This window comes from Ranitomeya imitator, chromosome 8 (genome assembly GCF_032444005.1).
Source record: "Ranitomeya imitator isolate aRanImi1 chromosome 8, aRanImi1.pri, whole genome shotgun sequence".
Taxonomy (NCBI): Eukaryota; Metazoa; Chordata; class Amphibia; order Anura; family Dendrobatidae; genus Ranitomeya; species Ranitomeya imitator.
Window position 1 is genome coordinate 178801763 of NC_091289.1, and position 27952 is coordinate 178829714.

General features: G+C 47.6%; 1 protein-coding gene across 2 annotated transcripts; it reads left to right on the forward strand.

Moving 5' to 3' along the window:
• SYDE2 (synapse defective Rho GTPase homolog 2) lies at nucleotides 1–27952 on the forward strand. Of its 2 annotated transcripts, none has more exons than XM_069737985.1 (7): nucleotides 1–341; nucleotides 11647–12279; nucleotides 16357–17447; nucleotides 19466–19592; nucleotides 24836–25017; nucleotides 25136–25367; nucleotides 27170–27952. In XM_069737985.1, the coding sequence occupies exons 1-7, from the start codon at nucleotides 254–256 to the stop codon at nucleotides 27628–27630; spliced, it is 2814 nt and encodes a 937-aa protein (XP_069594086.1). In that variant the 5' UTR covers nucleotides 1–253; the 3' UTR covers nucleotides 27631–27952. The 2 variants fall into 2 exon arrangements, with proteins under 2 accessions (XP_069594086.1, XP_069594085.1); XM_069737984.1 differs by lacking the exon at nucleotides 1–341 and adding an exon at nucleotides 1160–2828.

The window sequence follows — 27952 nt, forward strand, 5'->3', positions numbered from 1 at the left end:
AGTGCGCAGGCGTCGACCCGCGGCCTCTCACCCCAGAAATATTCCAAGTATGTGCAAGGAGAGGAGCCCCGGAGAGCGGCCCCGACACTCAGCGCACAGCCGGGAACCGGAGCGGACGCGGCAGCCGGGACACTCAGCGCAGCATCAGCCAGTACATGCGCTATACCGCCCGGGGACACCGGACACTATGGAGCCGGGCTCTCACGGACTCTCCGCCGCCCGGAGCTGCTCCTGCTGAGGGCACTGGGAAGGAATGGCTGATCCTCTGCGGAGGACTTTATCCAAACTGCGGGGGAAGAGATCCAAGAAGGGGCCGGCGGGGGGACGCGCTAACGGAGAAGGTAAAGAGCAGCCCGGGGGCGGTGGGCGCAGGGTGCCCGGACACCCGGAGCGAGGAGGGACCCCCGAGCAGTGCAATGGCTGCGTGACTGCAGGAGCCCCGGAGATCCTGGGGTGCAGGGCTGACACGGGGGGGCAGGGGACGGGGTGCAGGGCTGACACGGGGTGCCAGGGGACGGGGTGCAGGGCTGACACGGGGTGCCAGGGGACGGGGTGCAGGGCTGACACCGGGGGGCAGGGGACGGGGTGCAGGGCTGACACGGGGTGCCAGGGGACGGGGTGCAGGGCTGACACGGGGTGCCAGGGGACGGGGTGCAGGGCTGACACGGGGTGCCAGGGGACGGGGTGCAGGGCTGACACGGGGTGCCAGGGGACGGGGTGCAGGGCTGACACGGGGTGCCAGGGGACGGGGTGCAGGGCTGACACGGGGTGCCAGGGGACGGGGTGCAGGGCTGACACGGGGTGCCAGGGGACGGGGTGCAGGGCTGACACGGGGTGCCAGAGGACGGGGTGCAGGGCTGACACGGGGTGCCAGGGGACGGGGTGCAGGGCTGACACCGTGGGGCAGAGGACGGGGTGCAGGGCTGACACCGTGGGGCAGAGGACGGGGTGCAGGGCTGACATCGTGGGGCAGAGGACGGGGTGCAGGGCTGACACCGGGTGCCAGGGGACGGGGTGCAGGGCTGACACCGGGTGCCAGGGGACGGGGTGCAGGGCTGACACCGGGTGCCAGGGGACGGGGTGCAGGGCTGACACCGGGTGCCAGGGGACGGGGTGCAGGGCTGACACCGGGTGCCAGGGGACGGGGTGCAGGGCTGACACCGTGGGGCAGAGGACGGGGTGCAGGGCTGACACCGGGTGCCAGGGGACGGGGTGCAGGGCTGACACCGTGGGGCAGAGGACGGGGTGCAGGGCTGACACCGTGGGGCAGAGGACGGGGTGCAGGGCTGACACCGTGGGGCAGAGGACGGGGTGCAGGGCTGACACCGGGGGCCAAGGGATTGGGTGCAGAATAGATAAGGGGTGCAGTACTCACACCACAAGGCAAGAAATGGGGTGCAGGGTGGGGGATCCTGTTGAGATTTTCTTGGGTTCTCTAATGCATCCCCCCAGGAGCAGTGCAGGACCCTCTGGAGGGTGGAACACTCCGAATCACAACAATAACAATGACAATCGCCCTTCCCAATGGGAGCAGGCGTCTATGGGGTGCAGGGACTCCGTGGGGTGCAGACATTCTCACTACAGCAATTTGGATTTTGAAGACACCTGTCCTCCCCCCTTTTCTAACAGTCAGGGACGTTATTCCTATTCCGGACATCAGATCCTGGATGCCCCTCTGTTAAACCCCCCAAGTAGTGCCCCCTATAGCCTCAGCCCTGATTTTGAGGTGCACTGGCCCCCTCACAGTGCACCCTCTCCCCTGAATTTCGTATACCCTCATCTCCCAGACAGGAGTGTGCCCCCAAATCCCCGTTTGGGTGTTGGGTTTTTTGCATCTGGCGGGAGCGCAGTCAATGGCCGTAATCCGCCCCTGGTTCTGGCGGGAGGATCTTTTTATGGGGGCATCCCGAGCCATTCTGTGGACAGTGAGGAGGATGATTACTACGATAACGAGAATCTCTTGATCACTGGCACCAGTGACTCCCAGTGCAATAACCAGTACACCGGGCCGGCGGTCCTGACCCCGCAGGCTCACCCGGACAGAAAAGGCAGTTTGGACATTTACCTGGAAACTGACCGACTCCGATCCCAGTTGCAGGAGGCCTATTACTTATTAATTCATGCCATGCATGACATGCCCCTGGAGAGCCATGCCAGTAAGATGGGCACCAGGTTAGAAACCTGCCCCTCCAGCTCCCAGTCCCAGGATAGTGTCTTTTCCCAGTCTTCTGCCCGGATTGTGGAAAGTGACGTGTGGTCTTCGGATGAGGCCAGTCCTAAACAAGTCTCCCATAGCGATTTAGTGTCCCTGAATGCGTTGATGACGGCCCAGTTGATCAGAATGCGAAGAATTAGCAAAAGTGTGGATACGGTCTATCCCCTTCCGACCCTGGAGCCGTTCCATAAGTGCCATAGTGACAGTCAGATCAAGTACAGCCCCGTCAATAGCAGCTTGTCTTCTGAGTGTGATTATGGGCACAGTCAGGGCTCGATTGGCCACCAGGCTGATGTGGACAGCAGCGAGGGTAGTCCCCAAGACATTTTATCCACTGTGAACTGGAGAGCCGCCGAGAGCGGCATCCAAAGCCATCCTGGGACACCAGGGGACTTTGGCATCACCAGGAATGATGACGCCATGATGGAAGACCAGGGCGGCTCTTCACCCAAACCTTCGGGACTCACCGTCCGGAAAATGCAAAAGTGGATGTACAAAGGACGCTTATTGTCTCTGGAAATGAAGGAACGGCTCATCGGATCGTCCCAGAAAGGTGGCGGCTTTGGCAAGTCGGAGGCTAGCACCAAATCTGAACTTCTCCAGGACAAATCAGGTAGGCGAGCAGGGCACGGGCCCGGCTCCAGGCCTGAACCAACCAATGACCGCTAGCTCTTCTCTTGTGGGGCCGGTACTAACGGGTGACACTTGGTGATGGGTCGTATTCTGTATCTCTGTTTGGGGTTTACGGTACCGTATTGCATGAGAGGACCCTTGAATATATCTCACGCTTATCTTCTGTACATCTGTGGATGATATTCCCTCCGTGTTGCATGCATCTCTTACATATTGGGTGATGTGCACACTTTATTTGCATCGATTACATGGCCTCATACAGTGACAAGGTGATGGAAACGTGTCCCTTGGTTTTAGTAGGAGCCGGTGGTATTCTCCCCCCTTCCTTTCTTGGATACTTTCTGATTTCCTTGTGCAGTAAATACAATGTATCCGATGTTTGTAACGTGTGTGTATATAGGAAGCCTGAGCTGTCAGGGTGCAGACTAAACAGAGCAGATTCCTTTGTTCCCTCTGCCTGTTAATACCATATAAAGCTATAGCCGCGCTCGGTGCCCACTAACCGCTTTTTGCTCTGCCTGACTTTAGATTGCAATGATTTAGACTTTCTTTCCAGTGAAGTGCTTTTTTTGCTTTTAGACCTGAAATATCCAACATAGTTTTCAGATTACGACCCTGAGCCGGGGATTGTTTCCCAGCCTCGGAGATCAGCAGCAAATTATAGACTTTGCAGGGACTAATTTGTTTCTCGGTTAAACAATTAGGTCGCGGGTATAACATTTATATGTGGCTGCGGGTTTAGGAGGAAGCTGGCGGTCAGACGTCCTCTTGTGTTTTTAATAAAGGGTTAAATCGCTGAGATCAATTGCAGAATTTCGGGCTTCGGGATGTTCATGGGTAACTCAATATTTCCTGACCGTATCTGTCTTGTTATCCAGTATTCAGAGAGAAACTTTCATGTCATTTAGCAGTAACCTCAAAGCATAATTTATTTGTGCGCAGTCTGTTCTTGCCATATTGCCACTGCTCGGCTGATGGCTGTTCTTCTTGCCTTCCCGATGCACGGGCACGCTTGATTCAGCTGAGCATGCATGTATTCTGAATGGTAGGAGCTTTTCCAGACTCCTTAATTGCAAGAGGGCAAAAGGATCTGGCATATTGAAACATAAGGGGGTTGTCCAAGATTAGGAAAACATGGTGGCCTTCACCCAAAACCATTGCCACCCCTGCCTGTAAATCGCTTTTGGTATTGTAGCTTTGCACCATAAACCATAGTAAAAGGCAGCAATGCTTTTCTGACCCTGGCCAGCCCCCTTTTTAGTATTTCCAATTTTTCTTCCCATCTTCTGCCTAATGGCGAAAACGCGTTAGCTGTTTTTTCAGTTCTTGTGACGTAGGCAGGCTTGTGCACCTTTAGTCGTAGACCTTTTTTTACATCTGTGAAACGCAGACCATGCTCGGATCATAATACCTGGCCTGAGCGCCAGTTCTCATGACCTATACAACCTTCCTCATGGGCGTATATGAGGCTTTGGTTCAGGTCCAGACACCCAGCAGTTGGGCCGGGTATTATGATCTGACCATGGTCAGCATGTCTGGCCACCGCAACATGACTCGGCGGCTTGTCTTCCCTTGATTACCAAAGGACCAGACTTACTGAACGCCCAGTCCCTCTTTTTTTCCTTAATACTAGATGTATGGCCACATGACCAATGGAGTGGATCATTTGGCCATGAAGATTGCTGATTATCATAACCTTGGTTGTGTCCACTATTGCTGCTGAGAAATAGATTGAGCTATAAACGGTGAAAAGTGTGGTCTGTGCAGACTCCTGTATCGGGTATTGACCGCTACAGCCAATCGCTGGCCTCAGCAGTCACATACTGTATGTATAAGAGTCACTGCTAAGGCCAACGATTGACTGCAGCATGCAGGGGACTGGACGCCATTCCTCCGATGCTGGCGGAAAACCTGTCGTGTTATCTGTAAGCAAATTGTGGTTGTCAGAACCTGCTGGGAGTTGTAGTTTTCCATCCCCTGTACCTAGTGGGGTACAACTTGTGGATCAGTATCCTACAGACTAGATGGACTACGGTACAGATTTTCTGAGATATGACTCCGTGCCCTTTGTACACCACAGTCCTGACAGACAGGGCAGGATGGTGGCATCTGACACCCTGCATTGGGTTTTTTTTTTTATATATATAATTTGAGATTATATAGACCGTTTAATGAGGGCTATTATATGATTCATGTTTCCTGCAAAAAAAACATCCATCCCAGTTATCCCTATGTCTGCAACTACAGCAGAATAAACCCGTCTCCTGCAGATCAGCGCGTTTTATCCCATTATTGGCTCTGCGGTGAATGTAAATATTCCAGCCACTCGGTGCCAATTGTTGAGATGTCATTGCTGTGGGCAGAGCAGACCAGGAATTTGGAGCCGTGTTCATACAGGCCCCTGGGCTTATCTGACAGCTTCAGGAAGATTTATCCTTTTTTTTTTTTCCCCCCCAGCGGTGGTGGGACATTCAGATATTTTGTGTGTGGTTCATTCCAGGGTATTCGCAGGACGCTCTGCCAAGTGTTCCTGCACCTTTTGTGTCCAAAAATAATACATATAAATCTATCTTCTGTCACATTGCAAATTATTATTTATTTATTTTCTTTTTCTTTTTAGAATTTTGTTGACCACAAAACTCTCGAGTGCCAGAATTGGGGACTTATCCCTGGTACGTCTTTAGAGGGTCAGATATTACATGTTCCTTGCTGCTTCATTCAAGGTTATACTCGGGTATCTGTCTTAGACTTAAATGGCGCGGAACGGGCACAAGTACCGTAACTTGTTCTATTGATCGGTAGGGCCTCCAGGTGACCCGTATCTAGTTTATAGGGGATAACTTGGTTGGGGAAGTAGAAATGCTGACTTCTTCATCTTGACCAGAATGCCATCTGATGCCAGCTTGTAGTGCTGCCTCCTGGCATTGAGTATGGCATAGTCTTTGTTGTTAGATCTTGATTAAGATTGATCGTGTTCACAAGTCACGTTGTCATAACACTTAAGTAGAGAGCCTTTATGCAAAAACCGCATCGACTGCAGTAAACTTGGCTCTCGCCTGTAGCCAGAAATTACTAAATGGCCTTTTATTCAACCGAGGGAAGGAAAACAAATCTGGCAGTACATGGCGGCTCGCGTGACTGCCCGTAGTGTTCAAATCAGTTAGTGTATGGCGCAGAGTTGCTGAATAGCGCTACCTCTTCCTGGCTAGTACAGGTTTACATCTTAGGACTCATTGATACCTGGTGGTAAATGTATTAAAAAAAAAAAAAAAAAAGTTGATCAATATAGTGAGACGTAAACTTTTAAATAGTGCGTAATAATGTGTGATGATAACCGCAGGTTTTTAAGATTCCCCGTTTTGGATTGCTTCTCTGCTAATGCTTAAAAGATGCTTGCATGTGACCCCGCTACACGATTATTTTTAGACCGTCCAAAAATTATCCCATCACCAACAAAATTAAGGCAAAAGCCGGCCATGAACATTAGATGGCAGTCGGCTGGATGTTGCCAACAGATGAGATGAGCGAACTTAAGCTTAAAAGTTTGGGGTTCAAAAGACAGTTAGCTTCTGGTGTTGAACGCCGAATACAGACTTCTCCCGGAAGTCTGGTGCAAATTTTGGGCTTCCGGGGAAGTCTATGAGAGAGATTTATTTTCCTGCTGAAAATTTCAGGTCCTCATTGTTTTCAAAGGGGTTCAGGTCCTGGTTGAAGTTCTGGTCCCCAAACCGAACTGTGGAAAAAAGTTTGGGTAGGGTACCAGAACCAGAACTTCCATAGATCCGCTCATCCCTGGCCAACAGCCATCTCTCCCATGTATCCCGCTTGCTCCTGTGTTCTGTATGAGAAAGTCGCTGACTGATGCATCGTCCGACACTTATCTCCAAGAAAAGAGATTTGGGGTCTGAAATGGGCCATGCCAGCCGTATCCCCCCCAGGTCTGTAAAGCGCTGTGGAGTTAATGGCGCTTTATAAATGAGTAAAAATAAAAAATAAATAATTTTACTACAAATTACCTGGTGATAAAAAATAATTGTGAAACCCAGTAGTGATCTTTAGATGCCACATTTCTCATTTTGCCCAATGAAATTGTGTTGCTGAGGATGGGTCCCTCCGGGCATGGACCTGTCATGGGTGCGTGTCATGTCGGTGAAGTCCACGTGGTTTGGCGCACCGCTGCTTTCCAGAAAGAAGCTTCTGTGACTCTCTAACCCTTCTGGCACCACATGGAGATTTCAGTTCTTGGAATTCTGACACCACGTTGATGTGAATGGCCCTTTGTTAGGAGAGCTGTGTGTGAGCCGTCCACATACAGATGACTTGGTGAAAGGTTTGTTAGCTCTGTAGCCGTGGTCTCCAGCTGTTGGAGAAGCTGCGTCTGCACGGACATAAATCTAAGGCTGTCAAACTACAACTCCCAGCAAGCTCCAGTGCATTGTTACATACAATACGTTTTCAAGGATTTGGATAATTTCCACCTCAATCTCCAATATGTTGTTTTGTTTTTTTTCCTCTCGTGTGTCGTCCTGTTGAGAAGCCGATGGGAAAAACTGGCCTTAAGGGGATCTGCATTTTAAATGTCTGCTTGTCAGTACAAAAAGCCGATCAGTTTTCCCTCTGAGACGATCAGTGATCAGCTGTGAAATGTTCAGTGTCCCTGCAGCTCCTCCACAGGAGACACAAAGTATTACAAGCGCTCATTCTGCACCATAGAAGCCCTTGTAATTGCTCTGCTAAGGTGACATCTCTTCCTTATTAAAGGGGTGGTCACACAGTCACAGGTGGTCACCTATCCTGGGTCTGATCGCTGGGGGGATTAATCGGTGGCATGATTTTACTGTTCCATTTCATGACTGGCTGCTTTAATGCAGAATGTGATTGCTGAAAACCAATCCATCATCTGCAGCGAGGAGCCTTTCCCACATTCAGGCCCCTGGGATTATAAAAATAGCTCAGTGCATATAATCCCAAGAGGAAGTGCACAGCCTAAAGGTCACTTATGGGGACGGAGTGTTAATTGACTGCTACAGTGAGCATTTCCGTTCCTGTATCTCTATCCTTAGCAGCCTCTGATTTGTGCTTGCTTGGCCCATTTGCAGCCAATCTAGTTGGCATTTTAGCAGCAAATTTGAGTCGTTTAGTAGATCCAGGTACCTGTTGTGTGGCTTTTTTATATTTCATGTTTTGTTTTTCTGTAGTTTTGTAATAGTTTTTGCAAACAACTTTTTTGACTACACACTAAAGTCTGTCTGGTGTCCAATACCCTTCAGTTCAGGTCCATCCACATCACTGCTTCCATGAAACATGAATCCCCATAAGCCGTCATGTCGAAAATTCTTATCTGCAATTTTCTTGTCTGTATTGCATCCTCAAGTCCTGGCATGACCATTGGCCTCATGACCCAAACTAACAGCATCCTAGACTGTTAGGTCAGCTCACGAGAAAAGCACGGGCTTCTGTCCATAATCTGATTTTGTTAATTAGTTCTAAGGGTTTAGGACTAATGGGACCCATTTAGCTGAGCTGTTGTTTGTAGGGGCGCTGGTTCCCGACTATTGGCTCGTCCAAACAGGCTTGCGATCAGCCCACAAACCAGTAATGCTTTCCTTGTTTGAGTGTGATAATTTTTATGCGCGCATAAAAATTATCATCATCAGGATAGGAGCTGCTGATGACTGACGTTTTATGGATGGTCTTCTGTGCACATTGGAAGTTAGTATATGTTAACACGCCAGTAAATGACTGCAGATCGACATATACAGGGTGGACAGAAAATAACATTTATTTTGATTTATTATTTATTTTGAATTTTATTCTGATAAACCAGAGAGTTATGTGACACAAAATAGTTAATAAATAACGTTTCCCACATGTCTACTTTACATCAGCACAATTTTGGAAACAAATTTTCTTTTTTGTTAGGAAGTTATAAGGGTTAAAAGTTGACCAGCGATTTCTCATTTTTTGCAACATTTACAAAACCATTTTTTTTTTAGGGACCACCTCACATTTGAAGCCTTTTTGAGGGTTCTATATGGCTGAAAATACCCAAAAGTGACACCATTCTAAAAACTGCACCCCTCAAGGCGCTCAAAACCACATTCAAGAAGTTTATTAATCCTTTGGGTGTTTAACAGCAGCAGAAACAACATGGAAGAAAAAAAAATGAACATTTACCTTTTTTGTCACAAAAATGATCTTTTAGTAACAATTTTTTTTATTTTCCCAAGGGTAAAAGGAGAAAGTGGTCCACAAAAGTTGTTGTCCAGTTTGCCCTGAGTACGCCGATACCCCATATGTGGAGGGGAACCACTGTTTGGGCACACGTCGGCGCTCGGAAGAGAAGTAGTGACGTTTGGGAATGCAGACTTTGATGGAATGGTCTGCAGGCGTCATGTTGCGTTTGCAGAGCCCCTGATGTACCTAAACAGTAGAAACCCCTAACAAGTGACCCCATTTTGGAAACTAGACCCCCCCCCCCCCAAGAAACGTATCTAGATGTGTGGTGAGAACTTTGAACCCCAAAAAACATGTTTGATAAAATTCCCCCTTCATAACCGCATTACACATACTGTCCACCTACTTGTGTACCACCCTGTATACATCCAATGTATGGATTTGCCGTACAGATTGCTCATAAATGCCAAATCTAGGCAGACTGGGTGGCAGTGGTAATGGATTTATGACGTGCCACCCAGATTTTCCAGAAATTAGTATTTTTAATAATTTTGCTATAGACAAAGGACTTGATTATTACTTAAATTTTTTAGGTAGAACTGTTTCCTTGTATCGCTGACCCAGGGACGTGTCTGGCTTCGGGATAGACTTAATTGTCTGTATTAATACCACCTCTGGTTAATCATCAGCCGTTGCTGGAGATAGCGATGGCTTCCAGTCCGTTCTGAGCTTTTGGTGGAATGCAGCACAAGTATAAACCTGTCCGTGGTATCGTACCCAGCGCTGTCACAAGCTTCACAGAACCTGAATGGCCAAATAATATTCTGCCAATATTCACCCCCCTCCTCCCGAGGAACGTGAGGCCGGATGAGAACTGCGGTCTGCTCAAGGCCTGCTCAGTGTCTACAAATTGCCGGCTGTAATCTCGGCATTATCCAGGGCGACATTAATAGAGGGATTGGGTAAACAAGGGTTTAATGCAGGCGGTATTGTGCAGCCTGTGAGGACATGTAGATGGCGCTGAATGGAGAGCATATGTTGTGCCGTAATCGGCCCCTTGATGCTAATAGCCTGATGAATGGATGCAATTAACAGGATCCCGATCAGTCGTCTCTCTGTCCATGTGAAGTTCTGAAATACCGCTTTGAGTTGTTGCTTGGGCCAAATTCTGTATCGGCAGCCCCCTAATTGCTTCATGCCTTTTATAATTCTTTATATGGACCTATGTAGGGTATGGGGTTCAGGACCGTGTGCCATAATCTCCGCAGTATCGGGGAGCTATAAGGCTTTGTGTACGCAGCATCAGACCCCTACGTTGTAAATATACGCCAAGGCTTTTCCATAATATTACTGAATGCATCCATAGGGCACCATCAGACCAGTATATCATTGGGCTGTAGGAAGCGAAGCAGATGGTTCTTGTGACGATAGAGGCCATTAAATAATTGTATGCTGTGCGGTAAGTATTTTTTATTTTTGTTTGAATGGGACGTGTGTGTTTAGAGGGTCATCCCAATACCCCGGGCTTTGGATCAGTGGGCTTGGTCCACCTCCCAATGGTCAGCTTTGTGTATCTAGGCACAGCGCGATCGCTATGTGTGGTGGCGCATTAGCTGCTCATGGCCTCCTCGTTGTCCTCTTCGGTGGGATTTGGAGATAAGTGAATACAGTTGCAATAGTCCACGGCCCCAGGGTTGGAACCCTACGAACCAGCGACATTGAACTAGACCGGCTAATTGAAAGGAGCCGCTAATGATGGCAAGTAGAGAACGGTCTGTCGGCCTCCTTATTACCAGAAGCCACAGAATACTGACCTGGCTGTTGGGCTGAAGTCCTGGGAATAGATTTGTTCTTCTCAATTTTTTTATTTTTTATTATTATTATTAATAATAATAATAATAATAATAATAATAATAATATTACCTGGTTGAAATGCCACTGTTTTCCAGAATCCGGCAGTGTTGTTTTTTCTTTTGTTCCTGCGCCTCTTCGTTCCCAACTTCACAAGTTGGCGCGATCCTTAACTTTTCATTGGGCGTCCTCTTCGGGTCTATACCCATTTGGCTAACAAGACCAGATTTACATGAAGGGCAGAGTGGGCTATATCTCGGTAATGGAGGGACATGGGAACAAAAAAACAAACCTCAGATTCGGAACAGCGGCTTTTGCTCTTAGTAAAATAAAGTAAAAATACATATTTATGGCATGTAACAGATCCTCTTTTATATAGCTTTTTGCAGACACTTCTTGGATCTGTGTAAACCTAATAAGCTAGTCACTGGCAGATTGCTGAATTATCGGCAGTATTGCAAAGGGATAGCGTGATTCTCTACGATCTGTAGAATGAGATGTTTCCTAAAGCTGGACCAGTGTGTGAGGAGACAATACGGCCTACACCAGGATGCTTGAGATCACCCACTGTTCTCCATATTGTAGCCGCTGTATGCTCTAGATGTAAATGTACAAATCTTTTACCTCCTCGATATTTCTTGCACTTGTTGGCTCTTGCGACACTTTTTTTTTTTTTTTCCATGCCTTCAGAGTCTCCTGCCCTTTTTGAGTTGTTTGAGTATACTTCGTGTAATGGCTGAGTCTCACTATTGTCTTCTCTCTGATTACAGACTTCATCGAGAACACCTACTCCTCGTCAGTCATCAGACGAGATCTTAAAGTCACCGAGGTGAACCAGCACAACCTTCAGAACAACCACATCACCGTGTCCAAAAAACGGAACTGGCTTACACAGAGCACCCACAAGTACCCTCGCGTGACCGAGAGCCAGAAACTGAGCCATCAGACCTGGAACTCTAGTCATGTAGTCATCAAAGAAACTGTCCTCCAACTATCGCGACCAGACAGAGATGTGTCCAGCAAAGCAACGGAGACTGCGCCCGCGGCGCCGACCGTCCCACGTGTGCCCGCTGGCACCTCTGATCTAAGCGAAGACAATGATGCTGATGATGAAGGGGAAATTTGGTACAATCCAATCCCCGAGGATGATGAACCTTACGTTTGCCCCAAAAGCTTTCCAGACCTGAATGCTTGTGAATCTGAATATGACGTGTCGGAAGTACCAGCGAGACCAGGATGCCTGCCAGGTCCGGGCGAGCCGCTGGCTCCAGCCACGGATAATAATGGAGATTCCTTGGATGCCATGGACTATGGCGTGCAGCTGTGCCAGCAGAGATTGGTGTGCAAGACGGCAGTATCCCTGTCTACGGAGGAGCCGCCTGCATGCGGACCCCATGACCCTGGTAGGACCCTCTGCTGTATTATGTGATGTTATAACTTGGTCTGGTGGAGGTCTTGAGTAAGCCCCCCGTTATAACCTATAAGCACCGTCCTTCTATCCGTCCGTGGTTGGCCCATATAATTGGACATAAGCCATGTTGCTCCTTCTGATGCCAAAGAAGGCGCCGCTTATCTGCAAATTGTGCTGTTTGTGCTAATTCTGGAGGCTCATTTACAAAACCGATTTACACCCTAGTAAATGAGCTCCTCTCTACTTTTCTATTTCACTAGTTTGTCCATTCCCCTCTTTACTCACATTGTTTTGTTAATTAAAAAAAAGGATTATTCACCTTTCAGGACTTTTTTTTTTTTTTGAAGTCTTAAATGCATAGAATTTTGGCAAAAAAAATTATTTTTGTAATTGATTTTTCATTACATTTTTCCCTGTTTGCCTTTCTTTAGTCATTAGCCTCTGTGCTGCGCAGTCTATTGGTGACTGCAGAATGAACTAACTGAGAATCAGTCAGTGAGCTCATCTGAGGGTCCAGTGGGGGAATTTGTAGCTATTTTTTTTTTCCTGAATTTCTCTCAGCTGATTTCGGACCACAGAGCACATCAAACGTCAATATGGAAGGAAATAAAGGTCCTGCAAATGCAAAACTGCAAAATTTGTAATGAAAACACATTGCAAAAGTGATTTTTTTTTTTTTTTAGCCCCAAATACATGCAAAAAAAAAAAAAAAGTCCCTGGAGGTGGATAACTCATTTTAAAGATGGACTGCTAACGAAAGCTTGCACTGAAGAGAATGGGAGTTGTGGTTCACCATGACTATAACCGTGCCCTTTTTAGACTGAGGGCAGCGGACAGTCGCTAATTGGGCATATAATTATGGGTGGTCCTAGGGCTGTTGGTCCTTTTCTGGAATGTTCAGCAGTCATAAAGAGGTGGAGCTGTTGTCCTTAGCAATCAGATTCCAGCCCCTTTTTTTGGGGGGAGGGGGGGTAGGGGGGAATGGAAACTGAAGTGGTTGGTTGCTATGGACAACTTCTCCTGTTTTCCTTAGCGATATTTTGTCTAAATGAATAGTCAGGCTTGTCAAGTATAGATTTAGATGAATAACGCCTGTGACATAAAAAAATAAAATAAACGCTAGGCCTCAGCTATTGTTGGGTAAAGGAAAAAAAATCTGTTACCCATAGCAACCAATCACAGCGCAGCTTTCATTTTACCCAAGCTCTTTTAGAAATGAAAGCTGAGTGTTGATTGGTTGCTATGGGCAACAGTCTATCTAGACAGGGATTGTTGATCCCAGTATATCATTATTGGTCCGTCTACACATATATTCTATATACTCCTCTGATGGCCGCAGCCTTTAAGCTGGTCAGGCAGTTCTGGAGGGAAGAAAAATAAAATAAATGTCTTTTTCAATAAATTTTCTTTGCCGTTCTTCTGTTATGTAATCTAATCTGAGCGTTGTTATGTTAACGGAGCCAGAAAAGCAGAGGAGGTTTAATATCCTGCTTTCCTGTGACTGGTTACTGCCGTATGAGAGGGGCTTTGTCCGGCTCTGGTAAATGGAGGGTCTGTGACGTGAGCACCCCCACCCCCTCCATAAACTGCTCCTATGTGACTGCCGTCCGGACCGGCCCTCCACGTGTATACATAGCGGAAATGGGGGGAGAGGCGCCAGTTGTCCTTATTTCTGCATTGGCTCGCCCTCCATTAATTCGGGGCCTGGTGGTAGTCGTAGTCTCAGCGCAGCTCTTGGCTTCGGCATGTGGGTGATGTAGTGATCCCAGGGCAATGGTGGAGGTGATAGTTTCCCTGTAGCTAGGCCGTGGTTTGGTCAGGAGTTTAGTCACCCGTGGGACTCGAGCTGTTGTGAAACTACCACTAGCCAGGAGTCCGAGATGCTGGGAGTTGTAGTCTCACAGCTGGGGTGTGACAGGTTAGAGGAAGGAACGTCTTCAGGGTGGTTTATCATATATAGATGCTCCGGATGAGGCTTTTGTGTTTTTCTTCTATTTTTTGCTGTTGTAACTATTCCTGGAAAATCTGCGGCTCTGACCCTGGATTCAGGAATTTAACACATCGCTCAGGATGTCCGGATACAAGGCCGATCGTTCAGGGTCACTTCTCTCCTCGTTTTTTATTTTTCACAGAAGTTTATCTCTCTCCATTTTTCTTGGGTTTCCAGGTTAAAGTTACAGCGCATGTAAAGTATTTCTTAAGACCCCCATAAACATTCTGAACCTGCCAATGACAGTCTGTGTATGGGGACCCCGGACTATTTGTCAGGAGGAGTGAAGATCTGGCGTGTCTAATTTTTGGATCCTTTGTGATCAAGTCGGCGTTGGAGATGCCTGATAGCGGCGCTCCCGTAGAGAATCCAGGATGGAGTGAGCGCTCCGGTATATGGAGGCGACAGCCATCTAATGTGTATGGGGCGCTGGACATGCAGATCGGCAGTGGAAATGTCGGGCTTTTAATTTCTCCTGTAAATCTGTATCTAAACTTTGCACAGACTTCTTGAGAACATAAAATGATGCACCATGATATTTAATATATACATATAGAATACGGGTTAGGCCAGTATATTCCTCAGTGATACATTTTCACATCATCTTTTAGATCTCTCAAATTATTTTATGTATTTATTTTATAAAGGACTGTGAGTGCTTTCATACAGTTAATCGGTGTAGAGTTGGTTAACTCTTATGGAGCCCGCCAAGCTCACATATAAAGATTAGTGATGAGCGAGTGTACTCGTTGCTCAGGTGGTCTCCGAGTATTTGTGACTGCTCGGAGATTTAGTTTTCGTCGCTGCAGCTGCATGATTTGCTGCTGCTATAGAGCTCGAATACATGTGGGGGTTCCCTAACAACCAGGCAGCCCCCACATGTACTCAGGCTGGCTAGCAGCTGTAAATCATGGGGCCGCCTCAACAAAAACTAAATCTCCGAGCAGTCACAAATACTCGGAGACCACCAGAGCGTGCTCGGGAAAACCCGAGCAACGAGTATACTCGCTCATCACTAATAAAGATGCAACAAATAGAAAAAAATGAAATGTGCAGTCAGCTCACCCGATACGGTTCTCATAGTCCAGGAGCGTGGAAATCCATTCCGACCAATACAAGGATGCCAAAGTGAAAAACGGGTTCGCTCAGACGCCGGAGTGCGTCTGAAACGCGTACCTGACTATATATTTTTGGAATCCACCTGTAATGACGAGTTGATCAGGAGCTGGAAGCAAACCTTTTCTGTCACTTGCACCTTAAAAGATCTCTAACTGCCCGGCATAGAGTTGGTGTAAATTGATGTGCAGGACCCCGGTCCATGAGCTACGTCTGTAGGAGAAGCGCCTCTTACCTGACTATCCGCTGCTCTTCTGTTGATTAGCCATCCTGGCTCTGCATCGGACCAGCCCAGCTAGTCAAAATAAGACGCCGTCAGGTAAAGGGCGGTTCTCAGGCCTCCCGTCCAGCGACCACCGATTGCAGATGTGACGGATGGACCGGCGTCCTGTAAATTGATTTGCACAATCTGTATACAAATTGGAAGAGAAGCCGGTTCATGTGTAAAGCCATATTGGGGGTCGCGTAGCTTTCTTAGGAACAGATATTGCCGAATAAAGATCTGAATAATACAAGTTTGCAGATGGCGATAACTCATAAGTTTCAATATAGATCCTGGGAATTCTGAGAATTGCGGGTGATTATTTCCGCCCGCCATGTCATCGCAGAGCAAGCTTTACATCGGTTTCTCCATTGCACAGCACGTTCCCCTCGTAAAGATGATTCTCCGGATTGGCTGCCAGAACCCTCTTAAAATTCTTTCTGGAAACCTCATAAGTCTGTTTAGATAGGATGCGGACCCATCGCATCCAACTATTTTTAGTCTGATGGAAAATGGTCTTGGAACTAAGGGGGAAGTTCACAGATGCCATTATAGTCACCATTTATGGTTGGAGAAGAGCTCCTGCCGGGCGTTTAATTCCTCATAGCATACAAATGTCCAAGAGTGAATGGGTTAATGTGGAAAAGTAATGTAAATCATGGTTTTGCAAAAAATCTCATATAATTTCTTTTTTTTCTTAGGTCCAAAGGTTATTTCTCCAGGATCCGCTGACTTCTCACCACCATGTAGTCCCAATCCTGGAAAAAAAGGAGGAAGCATCAATTGGTCTCTTCCAGATAAAATAAAATCTCCAAGGACGGTGCGGAAATTGTCTATGAAAATGAAAAAATTGCCCGAGCTGAGCAGAAAGTTGAGCGTCAAAGGAACATCATGGAGTCATTCAAACTCCGACCATCCTTCTTCCACCTCTAAAGGAAACTGTCAGGAAGCAGGCCATGCAACCTCATTATCGTCATCTGGGCAAGCGGCCGCCGCCGCCAGCAGGAACGTGATCAGCCGCTATCACCTGGATAGCAGTGTTTCTTCCCAGCATAGCTATAAGAAGAAAAATTCCGGGACATCAAAATCGTCCAGTAAAGGGGGATATCTCAGCGATGGAGACTCCCCGGAGCTTATAGCTAAGTCAGGTAAACATGGAGGCGAGAGCAGGTCCCCAAAGGGAAAGGAGTCCCTATCAAGTAATAATGCAAAGTCGGATTTGGACATTGATGCCTTCCGGCACTACAGTTTTTCCGATCAACCAAAGTGTTTCCAGTACGTGTCTGGACTCATGAGCGTTCATTTCTACGGAGCCGAGGACTTAAAGCCGCCAAGAATCGACTCCAAGGATGTGTTTTGCGCTATTCAGGTTGACTCCGTGAATAAAGCGAGGACGGCTTTGCTGACCTGCAGGACTTCCTTTCTAGATATGGATCACACCTTTAATATTGAGCTGGAGAATGCTCAGCACCTAAAACTTGTTGTGTTCAGTTGGGACCCGGCCCCAAAGAAGAACAGAGTCTGTTGCCACGGGACTGTCACCCTGCCTGCACTTTTTAGGGTCACAAAAACCCATCAGCTGGCTGTGAAATTGGAGCCCCGGGGCTTAATCTATGTGAAGCTGAGCCTCATGGAACAGTGGGAGAACTCGGCCGACCGTCTTGGAGTAGATCGAGAACCCATCATATTTGGGGTCGACGCTCGACAAGTTGTTGAGAAGGAAAATTCGGGACTGATGGTCCCACTTCTCATGGACAAGTGTATAATGGAGATAGAAAAGAGAGGCTGCCAGGTGAGCGGCTGCTACAGCTCCTAACGTCAGGTCTTCAAATATAGAAGGTCCACATGGTGGACCGGTCTAGTTTAGGCTCTGTTCACACTGGCGGCAGAGACTTTTAGACCCTTAATCTGCAGATTTGCCAGAAAGAAAAGCACCGCACGCAGTGTTATGCTTCATGGATGATGGCTACCACAACCAAATCTAAAATACCCCCCATTATAAGTTGGTGAGGTCCGTTGGGTATCGGAGGTGTCTGGCAGAGCAATGTTAGTCTGGGTTCTGACTGCCATATTTTACTGTCCGTTTATGGACCGCAGTACCTGCATTGTCCATGGGTCTCTTGACCCTATCCTTTTGTCTCTGAGCCTGTAAGTTCGGGTTAGAAGACTAGCCGTCAGTGTCGGCATTGCGGTCCCTATACAGACTGTGAAATGTGGTCACCTCTGTAGGCCCCCTCTGTGCTCTTAAATGGAGTATAATGCACAGTAGGTGCCAGCTGAGGTTGGCTATCTTTGTGAAAAAAGTATTTTTTTTTCTTAAATGCATATATTTAAGGCAAAAAAATATTTTTTGCATTGGAATTTCATTAAAAATGTTGCACAGTTGGCTTTACAGGCTTTCTTTTCCTGCACATTCTACTTTGATGTGGTCTACGTTCATAAATCAGCTGCGAGGAGATCAGAAAAATAGATAAACTTTACAGACTCCTTGTCGGACTGTCATAGCAGCTGCCTGACTTGTCCCTCAGTTGACTCATTCTGTAGCTATTGGAGTATTGAATGCAAGCCGTGCAAAAGTTTTAGTATAACCCAATTGTACCATTTAGATTCAGTCACTACTATGTCATAGGTTGGACCACCTGGGTGTAGGTTGCCCCAGCAGGAGGACCGCCTGGGTGTAGGTTGCCCCAGCAGGAAGACCAACTTGAATGTAGGTTGCCCCAGCAGGAGGACCGCCTTGGGTGTAGGTTGACCCAGCAAGGAGGACCACCTTGGGTGTAGGTTGCCCCAGCAGGAGGACCACCTTGGGTGTAGGTTGAACCAGCAGGAGGACCACCTTGGGTGTAGGTTGCCCCAGCAGGAGGACCACCTTGGGTGTAGGTTGCCCCAGCAGGAGGACCGCCTGGGTGTAGGTTGCCCCAGCAGGAAGACCACCTTGGGTGTAGGTTGCCCCAGCAGGAGGACCACCTGGGTGTAGACTGGTTTGGCCGCAGATGTGACGAGCGCTTTATACCTGGCATGTGAATACTCTGATGGACCGCGGAGCAGGGTGTTCGTCTCTCGGCACCCATCATAACAGCGAGTACACAGCGCTCCGTGGTGTTTGCTCAGGATAATATTGATGTTCTCTGATTTCGCACCTGCCAGGTGTCCTTGTACATAAGTGTTTGCACATGTTGATGGCAGATGTCGGCCTCATGGGGGGTTACGGGCATACCATCCCCTGACGCTTAAGGTGCAAAGTCTGTTTAAACACTAGAACCACTTTGGAACAAATACAGATTGCTAGGATACAAATTACCGAGGAGGAGCCGCCCATCCAGAAGTAGACGTCCGTTTTCTTTTTACATTATATTACGGAATTAACCTCCAAAAGTTGAGTAACAGGAATATTACAAGACCAGTTGTTACTCTCCAGAGCTGCATTCACAATTCTGCAGATTTCAGTGTTAGTACAAAGCTTAGACTTCCCCAGCCTCATATTACTATACAGTGCCCGGTGTCAGTTCTTGCACCCCCACCCCGTGTTATAGCAGCTGGACTGAGCTGTCACTTGTGTCCTCAGAGACTTGCTGACAGTTTCCAGTTAGAATTTTTAATGCAGCTCTGGGTTGTAATAAAGGTTAAATCCTGTATCCTTTAACTTTGTACCGATTCAATACTTATGTTGCTGTCCAAGCATTTCTCCTATGCCAAATCATATATGCAACTCACAGCAGTGCAATAGTACCGCCATAGGGAATTCATCTGCTGTATATTGGCGCCTGCAACGCCGGATCGTCTACATCACTGTCTTCATTCATGTTGCAGGTGGTCGGCTTGTACCGACTGTGCGGCTCTGCAGCTGTGAAGAAAGAACTGCGGGAAGCGTTTGAGAAGGATAGTAAATCTGTGGGGCTCTGTGAGAACGACTACCCAGACATCAACGTTATAACAGGTGGGGACCTGGTGACCCTCCTAACCTGGAGACCACCAGAAATGTCTTTACTGTATGTATTTACTGTCATTTCAGCAGCAGAATAGTAAGCGCAGCTCTGGAGGATAATACAGGATGTAACTCAGAATCAGTAATGTAATGTATGAACACAGTGACTGCACCAGCAGAATAGTGAGTGCAGCTCTGGAGTATAATACAGAATGTAACTCAGGATCAGTAATGTATGTACACAGTGACTGCACCAGCAGAATAGTAAGCGCAGCTCTGGGGTATAATACAGGATGTAACTCGGGATCAGCTGCACTCACTATTCTGCTGGTGCAGTCACTGTGTAAATACATTACATTATTTATCCTGTACTGTTCCTGAGTTACATCCTGTATTATACTCCAGAGCTGCACTCACTATTCTGCTGGTGCAGTCACTGTGTACATACATTACTGATCCCGAGTTACATACTGTATTCTACTCCAGAGCTGCACTCACTATTCTGCTGGTGCAGTCACTGTGTACATTATGTATGTACACAGTGACTGCACCAGCAGAATAGTGAGTGCAGCTCTGGGGTATAATACCGGATGTAAACATATGAGAGAATGTGAAGAAGAGCATTCACCATCTGTAAAATTTCCAATCTTTATTGTGATATCAAGTTAGCAGCAGGACAACATAGGGAGAACTGTGGTTCCAACGGATGGTGAGTGCTCTTCTTCACATTCTCTCATATGTTTGCCTGGACTAAACTTTTTTTCTGAATGAGCACCTGGATTCCGTTTTGGCATTCACAACAGAACACCCGCTGTGATGGTGTGTGCTGTTGGTGCGGACTATTTTCCTCTTTTTTTGGTTGATAATACCGGATGTACCTCAGGCTCAGTACAGGATATGAATTATAATGTTTGCACGGTGCTTTGTTGTTTTTTGTTTTTTTGTATCCATGGATTTATTAGAATATTATTTATGATTTTGTCTCCCGATATCCTGGATTTTATTTGGGGGGTACTTAGCGGTAACTTGTCTGTGTGGGATACTGTAGTAAGCCGGAAGCCTCTCCATTTTGGGTGTCTGTATTTCCTTTCCCTCGGTGTCGATGGTTTCTGCTGGATATAATGAGGGTCTCATAGTTTTGCCGTTGCATCATGTCTGTCTTCACCCATGTGAATTTGATTCCAAGTAAAGCATGTCATACACTTAACAGTTCACTGCCCCTGAAAAATGAGGAATTAATGAAGTGGATGGCACTTTTTGCTTGCTGTCTACATTTATTTTGCGCGTTAGAGAATGCAGCAGAGCCGGCCTGGCAGCGAGGGTCCGAGCAGCTTAAACCTAGAAAAAATAAGCCCGTCCTGGAACAGAGCTAATTTACCAGCTAGCTTGCGGGAGGATTAACCGAGGGCAAAGGGCATCCCCCGGGTCCTACAATATTCCTTTTGTGGAGGAATTAACAAGGCAAAAGTCACTAGAGGAGGAACTTAAAAATGGAAGAACAGACACTTTGTATTGTTCATGGAGAGGAGTAATTACTGTTTTATTTGGCTCTGTACCTCACCTTCCCAGCGGGGAGCGTTTCCTGCAGCTTTGTGGAAGTTGTGTCCAATGAGGAGACGACTATTCTCACTTTATTGACTGTCCTGTAAATGTCAGACACCGCTGTCCTAATGAGATGACGGATTTATTTTGCCTCGATGATGCTTTGTCACAATGTATCGGGCCCGGACAGAGATCTGTGCTCCTGATGCCTTTTAGGTCGCACAGGATTGACTAGATGGATACAATTGTAGGCAAACTCTCAGCTGTACGGATCGTCAGCCTCCGGATGTAAACCAAAATGTGTTCGCTCCGTGACAGTCGGCAGAGGTCTTGAAAATGGTGGGGAGGACACCAATGATCAGAATGAAGCTGGTCTAGAGCACTTGCTGATGCCGCTTTATATTGAACGCTCCTGTATATATGGCTGTGATTGACACATTATCTACTTTCTATCTCCCATTTGGGCTTACGGACGCTCCCATCGCGGCACCCTTTTTATTTTATTTATTTTTTTAGTTTCTTCATTCCTTTGGCAGGAAAAGTGATTCTGCCAAATCGATATTATTTTTTCCCCCATGGGATTGGATACACACAGTTGGGGGGAGGGGGGGCGAGACCTCAGGCACAGTGGTCCATGGCACGGCGGTCTGGTGGCCGCTATCTCCATTGAAAATGGAAGGATCAGGCTGCTCAGATTCAGCATGCCTGATCCTTATCAACTTGCAATCCCTTGTAATGTTATTTGGGCACCTAGTGCACAGAATATATTCTAATAGGAGTGATCACCTATATGTTCCGGCGTCCCGTTCTATAGGGTTAATAAGTGTATGGTTGGGCTTGCTGTCCTGTGCAGATGACTCCGCAGACCACATCCACTACAGTAACAAGTCCGCCTTTGTTTTCCGGCACAGATGGTATTTCTGTCATGCTTTTGGGGATTAGCAATTCTAGCTTGGCAGTCGTACCTCCAGCTCACGAAACACAGGCCTTTGATAGATTGACTTCCTGTTTGTAATTTTTATTTCTTGGCAGCTGTCGGCCCCGGACGCACACTCAGGCTTTTCTTCTAGCAATAAAAGTGCAACGCGCCGGCCCGGGGTGACAATACGATCAGTACGAGGGTATCACCAGAGGCGGCTCCTGCACTCACTGCGGCCTCCATTTCCCTCCTAAATCCTTGGTCAATATTAGACTTTGGAGTTGTCGTTTTCTGCCAAGTCGACTTATAAGCTCCTCGTCTTTTCGGGTCATGGCTCAGCTTTCCCTGAAATTAGAAGTCAGCTTAGTTATACAGCGATGGGTCTGAAGAAACAAAGTGTATGATTTTGGGACAAGTTCATTTTTAGTGGGATTTTTTTCAAGTAGGAGAAAATCCCACTGAGTATAATACAGGATGTATCTCGGGATCAGTAATGTAATGTATGTACACAGTGACTGCACCAGCAGAATAGTGAGTGCAGCTCTGGAGTATAATACAGGATGTAACTCGGGATCAGTAATGTAATGTATGTACACAGTGACTGCACCAGCAGAATAGTGAGTGCAGCTCTGGAGTATAATACAGGATGTAACTTAGGAATCAGTACAGGATCAGTAATGTACTGGTATGTACACAGTGACTGCATCAGCAGAATAGTGAGTGCAGCTCTGGAGTATAATGCAGGATGTAGCTCAGGATCAGTATAGGATCAGTAATGTATAATGCAGAGTACAATTCTGGGTCGGGGCACAATAATTTGGAAAGTGACTCTAATTTTTATGCAGTTGGTCTATATATCTAAATATAAACTTTCCCATGGTCTTTTTTTGGAGGACACTAGGGGATTGTTCCCACCTCTGTTGCTCCTTTTCTGAGCTTAGACCCCATGTAATATAACACCAGGTTGTCTAATCTTCTCCCAAGGATCTATAAATATTTTACAGGCTGTCACCATTGACCCCCTTCTATCTAAATCGGTTTATGGAGTGTCCCCCATGTCTATAAATGTTTACTAGGTGCCCCCTGTGGCATACAAGTCGTGTGACTCTGGGACAGTGTGTTCTTTACTATTGCTGTAAATGGTTGTGTGGAATGAAATTCGCGGACCGGTGCCCCCTTTGTAGTTAACGTGCAATCGGCAGCATATGCATCATGGATGGAAGCTTATAGTAATGTCTGTCTAGATTCTTCTTTTTCTCTTCGTCAGTAAGACTTTTTCATGGATTTGAGGATATCTAACTATCTGCTGATTGTAGGTTTTACTTCCAAGGGAACCGGTCATCAGTATTTACGCTTAGAAGATATTGGCAGCAGTTTATGAGCCTGATACCACCTTTAACGGTGCTGGCATTGGCCCTAAAACTAATTTTAATTATCCCTGCTGACTATTGTATGACCGCTGTCAATGGATGCCACTGTGCGTGGAGAAAGCATGCCCACAGCAGTGTCGCTGACATCTTGTGTGTGTGTGGAGGCGGATGAGAGGAGCAGCTCCTTCTTATCTACGCATATGCCAGGATGTCGGGTACCGCTATGGGCACGCTTTTCATCCCACCGTGACATTGATTGGCAGCGAACCTGGCTAGTCAAGGAGAGCAGGGACAACTAAACTTATCATTTAGGGCTAATGCAAGCCTCAGTGCTCCTGATTCCTTCTAGGGGTCAATCTGGACTACCAGTTTCCTTTTTGAAGATGTTTGATCAGAATATTGATGGCCTATTATTGGGTCACATTGCCCGTGATCCAACTTTTGGCCTATTAGCCGATTGCTAGAGCTGTAGTTTCCCCATAATGTACATATGTGTACCAACTGTGCTGCTTCTTGCAGTTTTTTCTCATTCACTTGATACGAAGCTGCGTTTCCACTTCCTGATTTCTGTGCAGTCGCCACCAGAGGGAGCTGCTGACACCTATTCATTAGATGCAGTGTAAAGAATAGACAGTAAGTTCCAGAGCTCCCCCTGGTGGTGGCAGCACACATTTAGCTTTATTAGACTTGACAGATATTGGGGGATTACAGCTCTAAAACATGGCCGGTGATAAACGAAAAGCGAATATATGGGAAAAATGTCTTATCTTTTATAAGATGCTTCTGTTCCTTGTGCAGAATGAGTCCGCTGCCATCTTGCAATCTGTTGCATAGCAATGTGTCATAATCTGAGACGTCCAGGAGCGGAGGTTTCTTGGGTGATTTATTTCCAGTACATTATGTAGGAGGTCAAGCGTGACTGCAGTCTTGTCTCCACACTCGTGTCACAACACGACACAACCAAGAATTCCTCGCTTTCACATACTTGTGTCAGATACTGCAGGAACTTGAGTGACTGTGTGACAATGGGCTCGGACTGCGGTCAATGGAGGAATCTTATCCTCAGCTAGAAGTAACCCGCACGTTCCCGTACAGACTATTAATCCTATAAGAGCAGAATTCCTAGAATACTTGTATAATAAAAAATAATCGCCACCTGCCGAGCTTCAAGGTATCGTCTGGGGGTGCCACCCAGCTTTCCATGGCTCCTGAGTGTAAGTGGTGGTTAGGTATGACCCTGCTGGGTACACCTCTGCAATGTAACGGTGTCAGTACGTGGTCACCCAGCTTTATTTTTAACTTTAAAAGTAGAAACATGACTGCTGTATTTCCAGGAACCGCTCTCTTAAAGGGGTTGTCTTGGATAAAAAAATATATAATTATTTTCTTTAACTCTTGATTATTCTTCCCTTTTTCCCTTTTAGGGGTCTTGAAGGATTATCTTAGAGAGCTCCCATCTCCGCTGATCACGAAGCAGTTGTATGAGGCAGTGCTGCACGCCATGGCGGAGAAGCCTCTTCGAATGTCAGGCAACGGCTGTGAAAATGATCCTAGAGATTCGGAGCACACCGTCGAGCTTCTGACCTGTCTGCCCGATGTGGAAAGGGTAAGAGCTGCTGCCCCTCCGCCACCTATCCCTTAGGGGCATATTTGTATGCTACAGACTTGTTAAAAGGTTGTTGGATTTATCCTGATAATCTGAGTTTTGTTGCTCTCTGCACCAGGCCACCTTGAAGATGCTGCTGGATCATCTGAAGCTTGTTGCCTCTTACCATGAAGTGAACAAGATGACCTGCCAGAACCTGGCCGTCTGCTTCGGTCCCGTCTTGTTAAGTCAAAGACAAGAAACGTCAAACCACAATAACCGCGTGTTCATTGACTCGGAGGAGCTGGCCAGCGCCTTAGACTTCAAAAAGCACATTGAGGTCTTGCACTACTTGCTGCAGTTATGGCCAGGTAAGATCAGTCACAATAACATTCACAGTCCAAGTGCTGCCTGCAAGGTCTGGACCGGCCGTGAGTCTCCTGCCTTGAGCTGTATGGGCTGTGAGTCTCCTGCCCTGAGCTGTATGGGCTGTGAGGTCAGGACCGGCCATGAGTCTCCTGCCCTGAGCTGTACTGCCTGCAAGGTCGGGACCGGCCGCCAGTCTCCTGCCCTGAGCTGTACTGACTGTAAGGTCGGGATCGGCCGTTGGTCTCCTGCCCTGAGCTGTATGGGCTTCGAGATCCGGACCGACTGCCAGTCTCCTTCCCTGAGCTCTACAGCCTGAAAGGTCAGGAGCGGCCGCCAGGCTCCTGCCCTGAGCCGTATGGGCTGTGAGATCCGGACCGGCCGCCAGTCTGCTCTGAGCTGTATGGGCTGCGAAATCAGGACCAACCGCCAGACTGCTGCCCTGAGCTAAACGGGCTGGGACATCCGGACCGGCCGCCACTCTCCTGCCCTGAGCTTTACGGGCTGTGAGATCCGGACCGGCCGCCAGTCTCCTGCCCTGAGCTGTATGGGCTGTGAGATCCGGACCGGCCGCCAGTGTACTGCCCTGAGCTATATGGGCTGCAAGATCAGGACCGGCCGCCAGTCTCCTTGCCCTGGGCTCCGAATCACGGTCCATACTCAGATTGTGAATTGTTCTACATGCTTGTATTGTTTGGGCTCAGTTACAAATGTTGCTCCGTTTGTCTTCTATAGCCTCTTTGTTCTGCTGGCTGCTGAATGAGTCCACAGGGTGTCCATTAGTGAGCTCTTCCTGAACGGGAGTTTGTAACTTCTTTGTTTTTTCTCTGAACTCCTCTGCTGACTTATATCCACATACCTCATCAACTTTGAGCTTAACTTTGTTTTAAATTGGATGAAAATAGCTAGAAAAAAATTAGATGCAAATCTGTTCACTGCTGGATTGTATGTTTAGAGGGGTCGCCATCATGTCGTCCCGGTAAGTTTTACTGTGAAACTCTGCGGCATTTCAGAGATAACCTACATTTATAAGCCGTCCGGGGGCCATGTGGCTCAGTGACTTTAGACAAGAGGCCGGTGTCCTGGGTGCAAGGAGAAGCCGCCACCTTTCCGCACTCGTCATCCAACCTTCAGCTTTCAAATGTCCGTTTTCTTTAAGACTCAGCAGAATTCACTGTCTGGTTCTCATTGAATTGCACATGTACAAGATCTCACACTCTGTGGCCGTGGATAAAGCAGGCTGTGGTGTTTGCACACAGGCAGGTGACAGCGGTGTACATGAGCCGCCGTGGTGCAGGTAACAGGTCGTTGCCCGGGTGTGGAGTGCTGGCCGGCATGCTGACTGCATGGCAGTGAGTGTGGTCCGTGCCCTGCTGTGCGATGGCGGAGCGTCGTTTCTGTGCGGTGATTCCCAGCCTGGCGCGGTGTTTTGTGCCATCCCTTACCAGTTGGAAGCATGCAGCTCACGGATGAGTGGCAGCGCCCGGCCCTGAATGCCTAAAGCCAGAGGCTGACCCTTCTGCATAGTGCTGTACGCCATGTACCAGCTGTGATCTGCGGCCGGTGTGTGCTGTGTCCTGGGCTAATCCTGACACTAACCCAGCAGGGACTCTAAGGCCTTAATCCGTGTGGCCGGCATGTATCCTGCTCCATAGAGGCATGCTTGTTTTTATTTTCTTGGTTTCCCAGCTCTGATCTGCGGGATTGGATTTGCATTGTGATTTGAATCCATTGATCGTCCTTATTACCTTTTTATTCTTTTTTTTTTTTATATTTTTTAACTTCATTTGTATTTTTTTTTTTACAGTGAAGAGTGAATCTTCCAAAGAAGCTCCCCTGAGCAGCGTCCAGACAGAAGCGCAGCCGTGCCTGCGCAGAAAGAAGCCACGGCCGCAAATGCTGAATCTGAACAGCTCGGAGGCGTCCGGAGTGCTGCGGCCGAGAGCCGCCCGTCTGGACAGTCCCTCCAGCAACCGCTATGCTGGCGACTGGAGCAGCTGTCCGGGCAGCTATCTAATGACAACACCAAAAGAGGAGGCGGACTATGCGGACATCCCCTCCGAGACCCCCGGCGAGACCACCACTGTACGGACCGAAGGGACAGATCAGCCTCTTACAACCAAAGACCCCCCGCTCTGCACCCTGATAACTGAAGGCGGGTCGGAGGAGCCGGATGTCAACCTCCACGAGCTGCAGGAAAGTATCGACACCCTGATAGGAAACCTGGAGAGAGAACTTAGCAAAAATAAACTAAGCGTCGCCATGTGAACGTTTCTGCCCGTCATTATCTCTTCTCATTAGAAGAAACCTTCCCCCATTAACCCTGTGAGGGTCTACTAGTGTACAGCCGTCTGGTGGGAGCGTGCACTGGGGCACAGTCGCCTCTGCTGCCTTCCTGCTGTCTACAAGGCAGGATTTCCAGGAAACAGTCGGTACGTATCCTCTTAGAGGAAAACATATAGTGGCTGCCGGCTCGGTGACACCGCGACCAGGGTCATCTATGGACGGCCCCGACACTACTGCCGCTGGTCTGCCGGTGAAACACAGAACTGACACTTTTTTAAAAAAAAAATAAAAAAACAGAAATTTT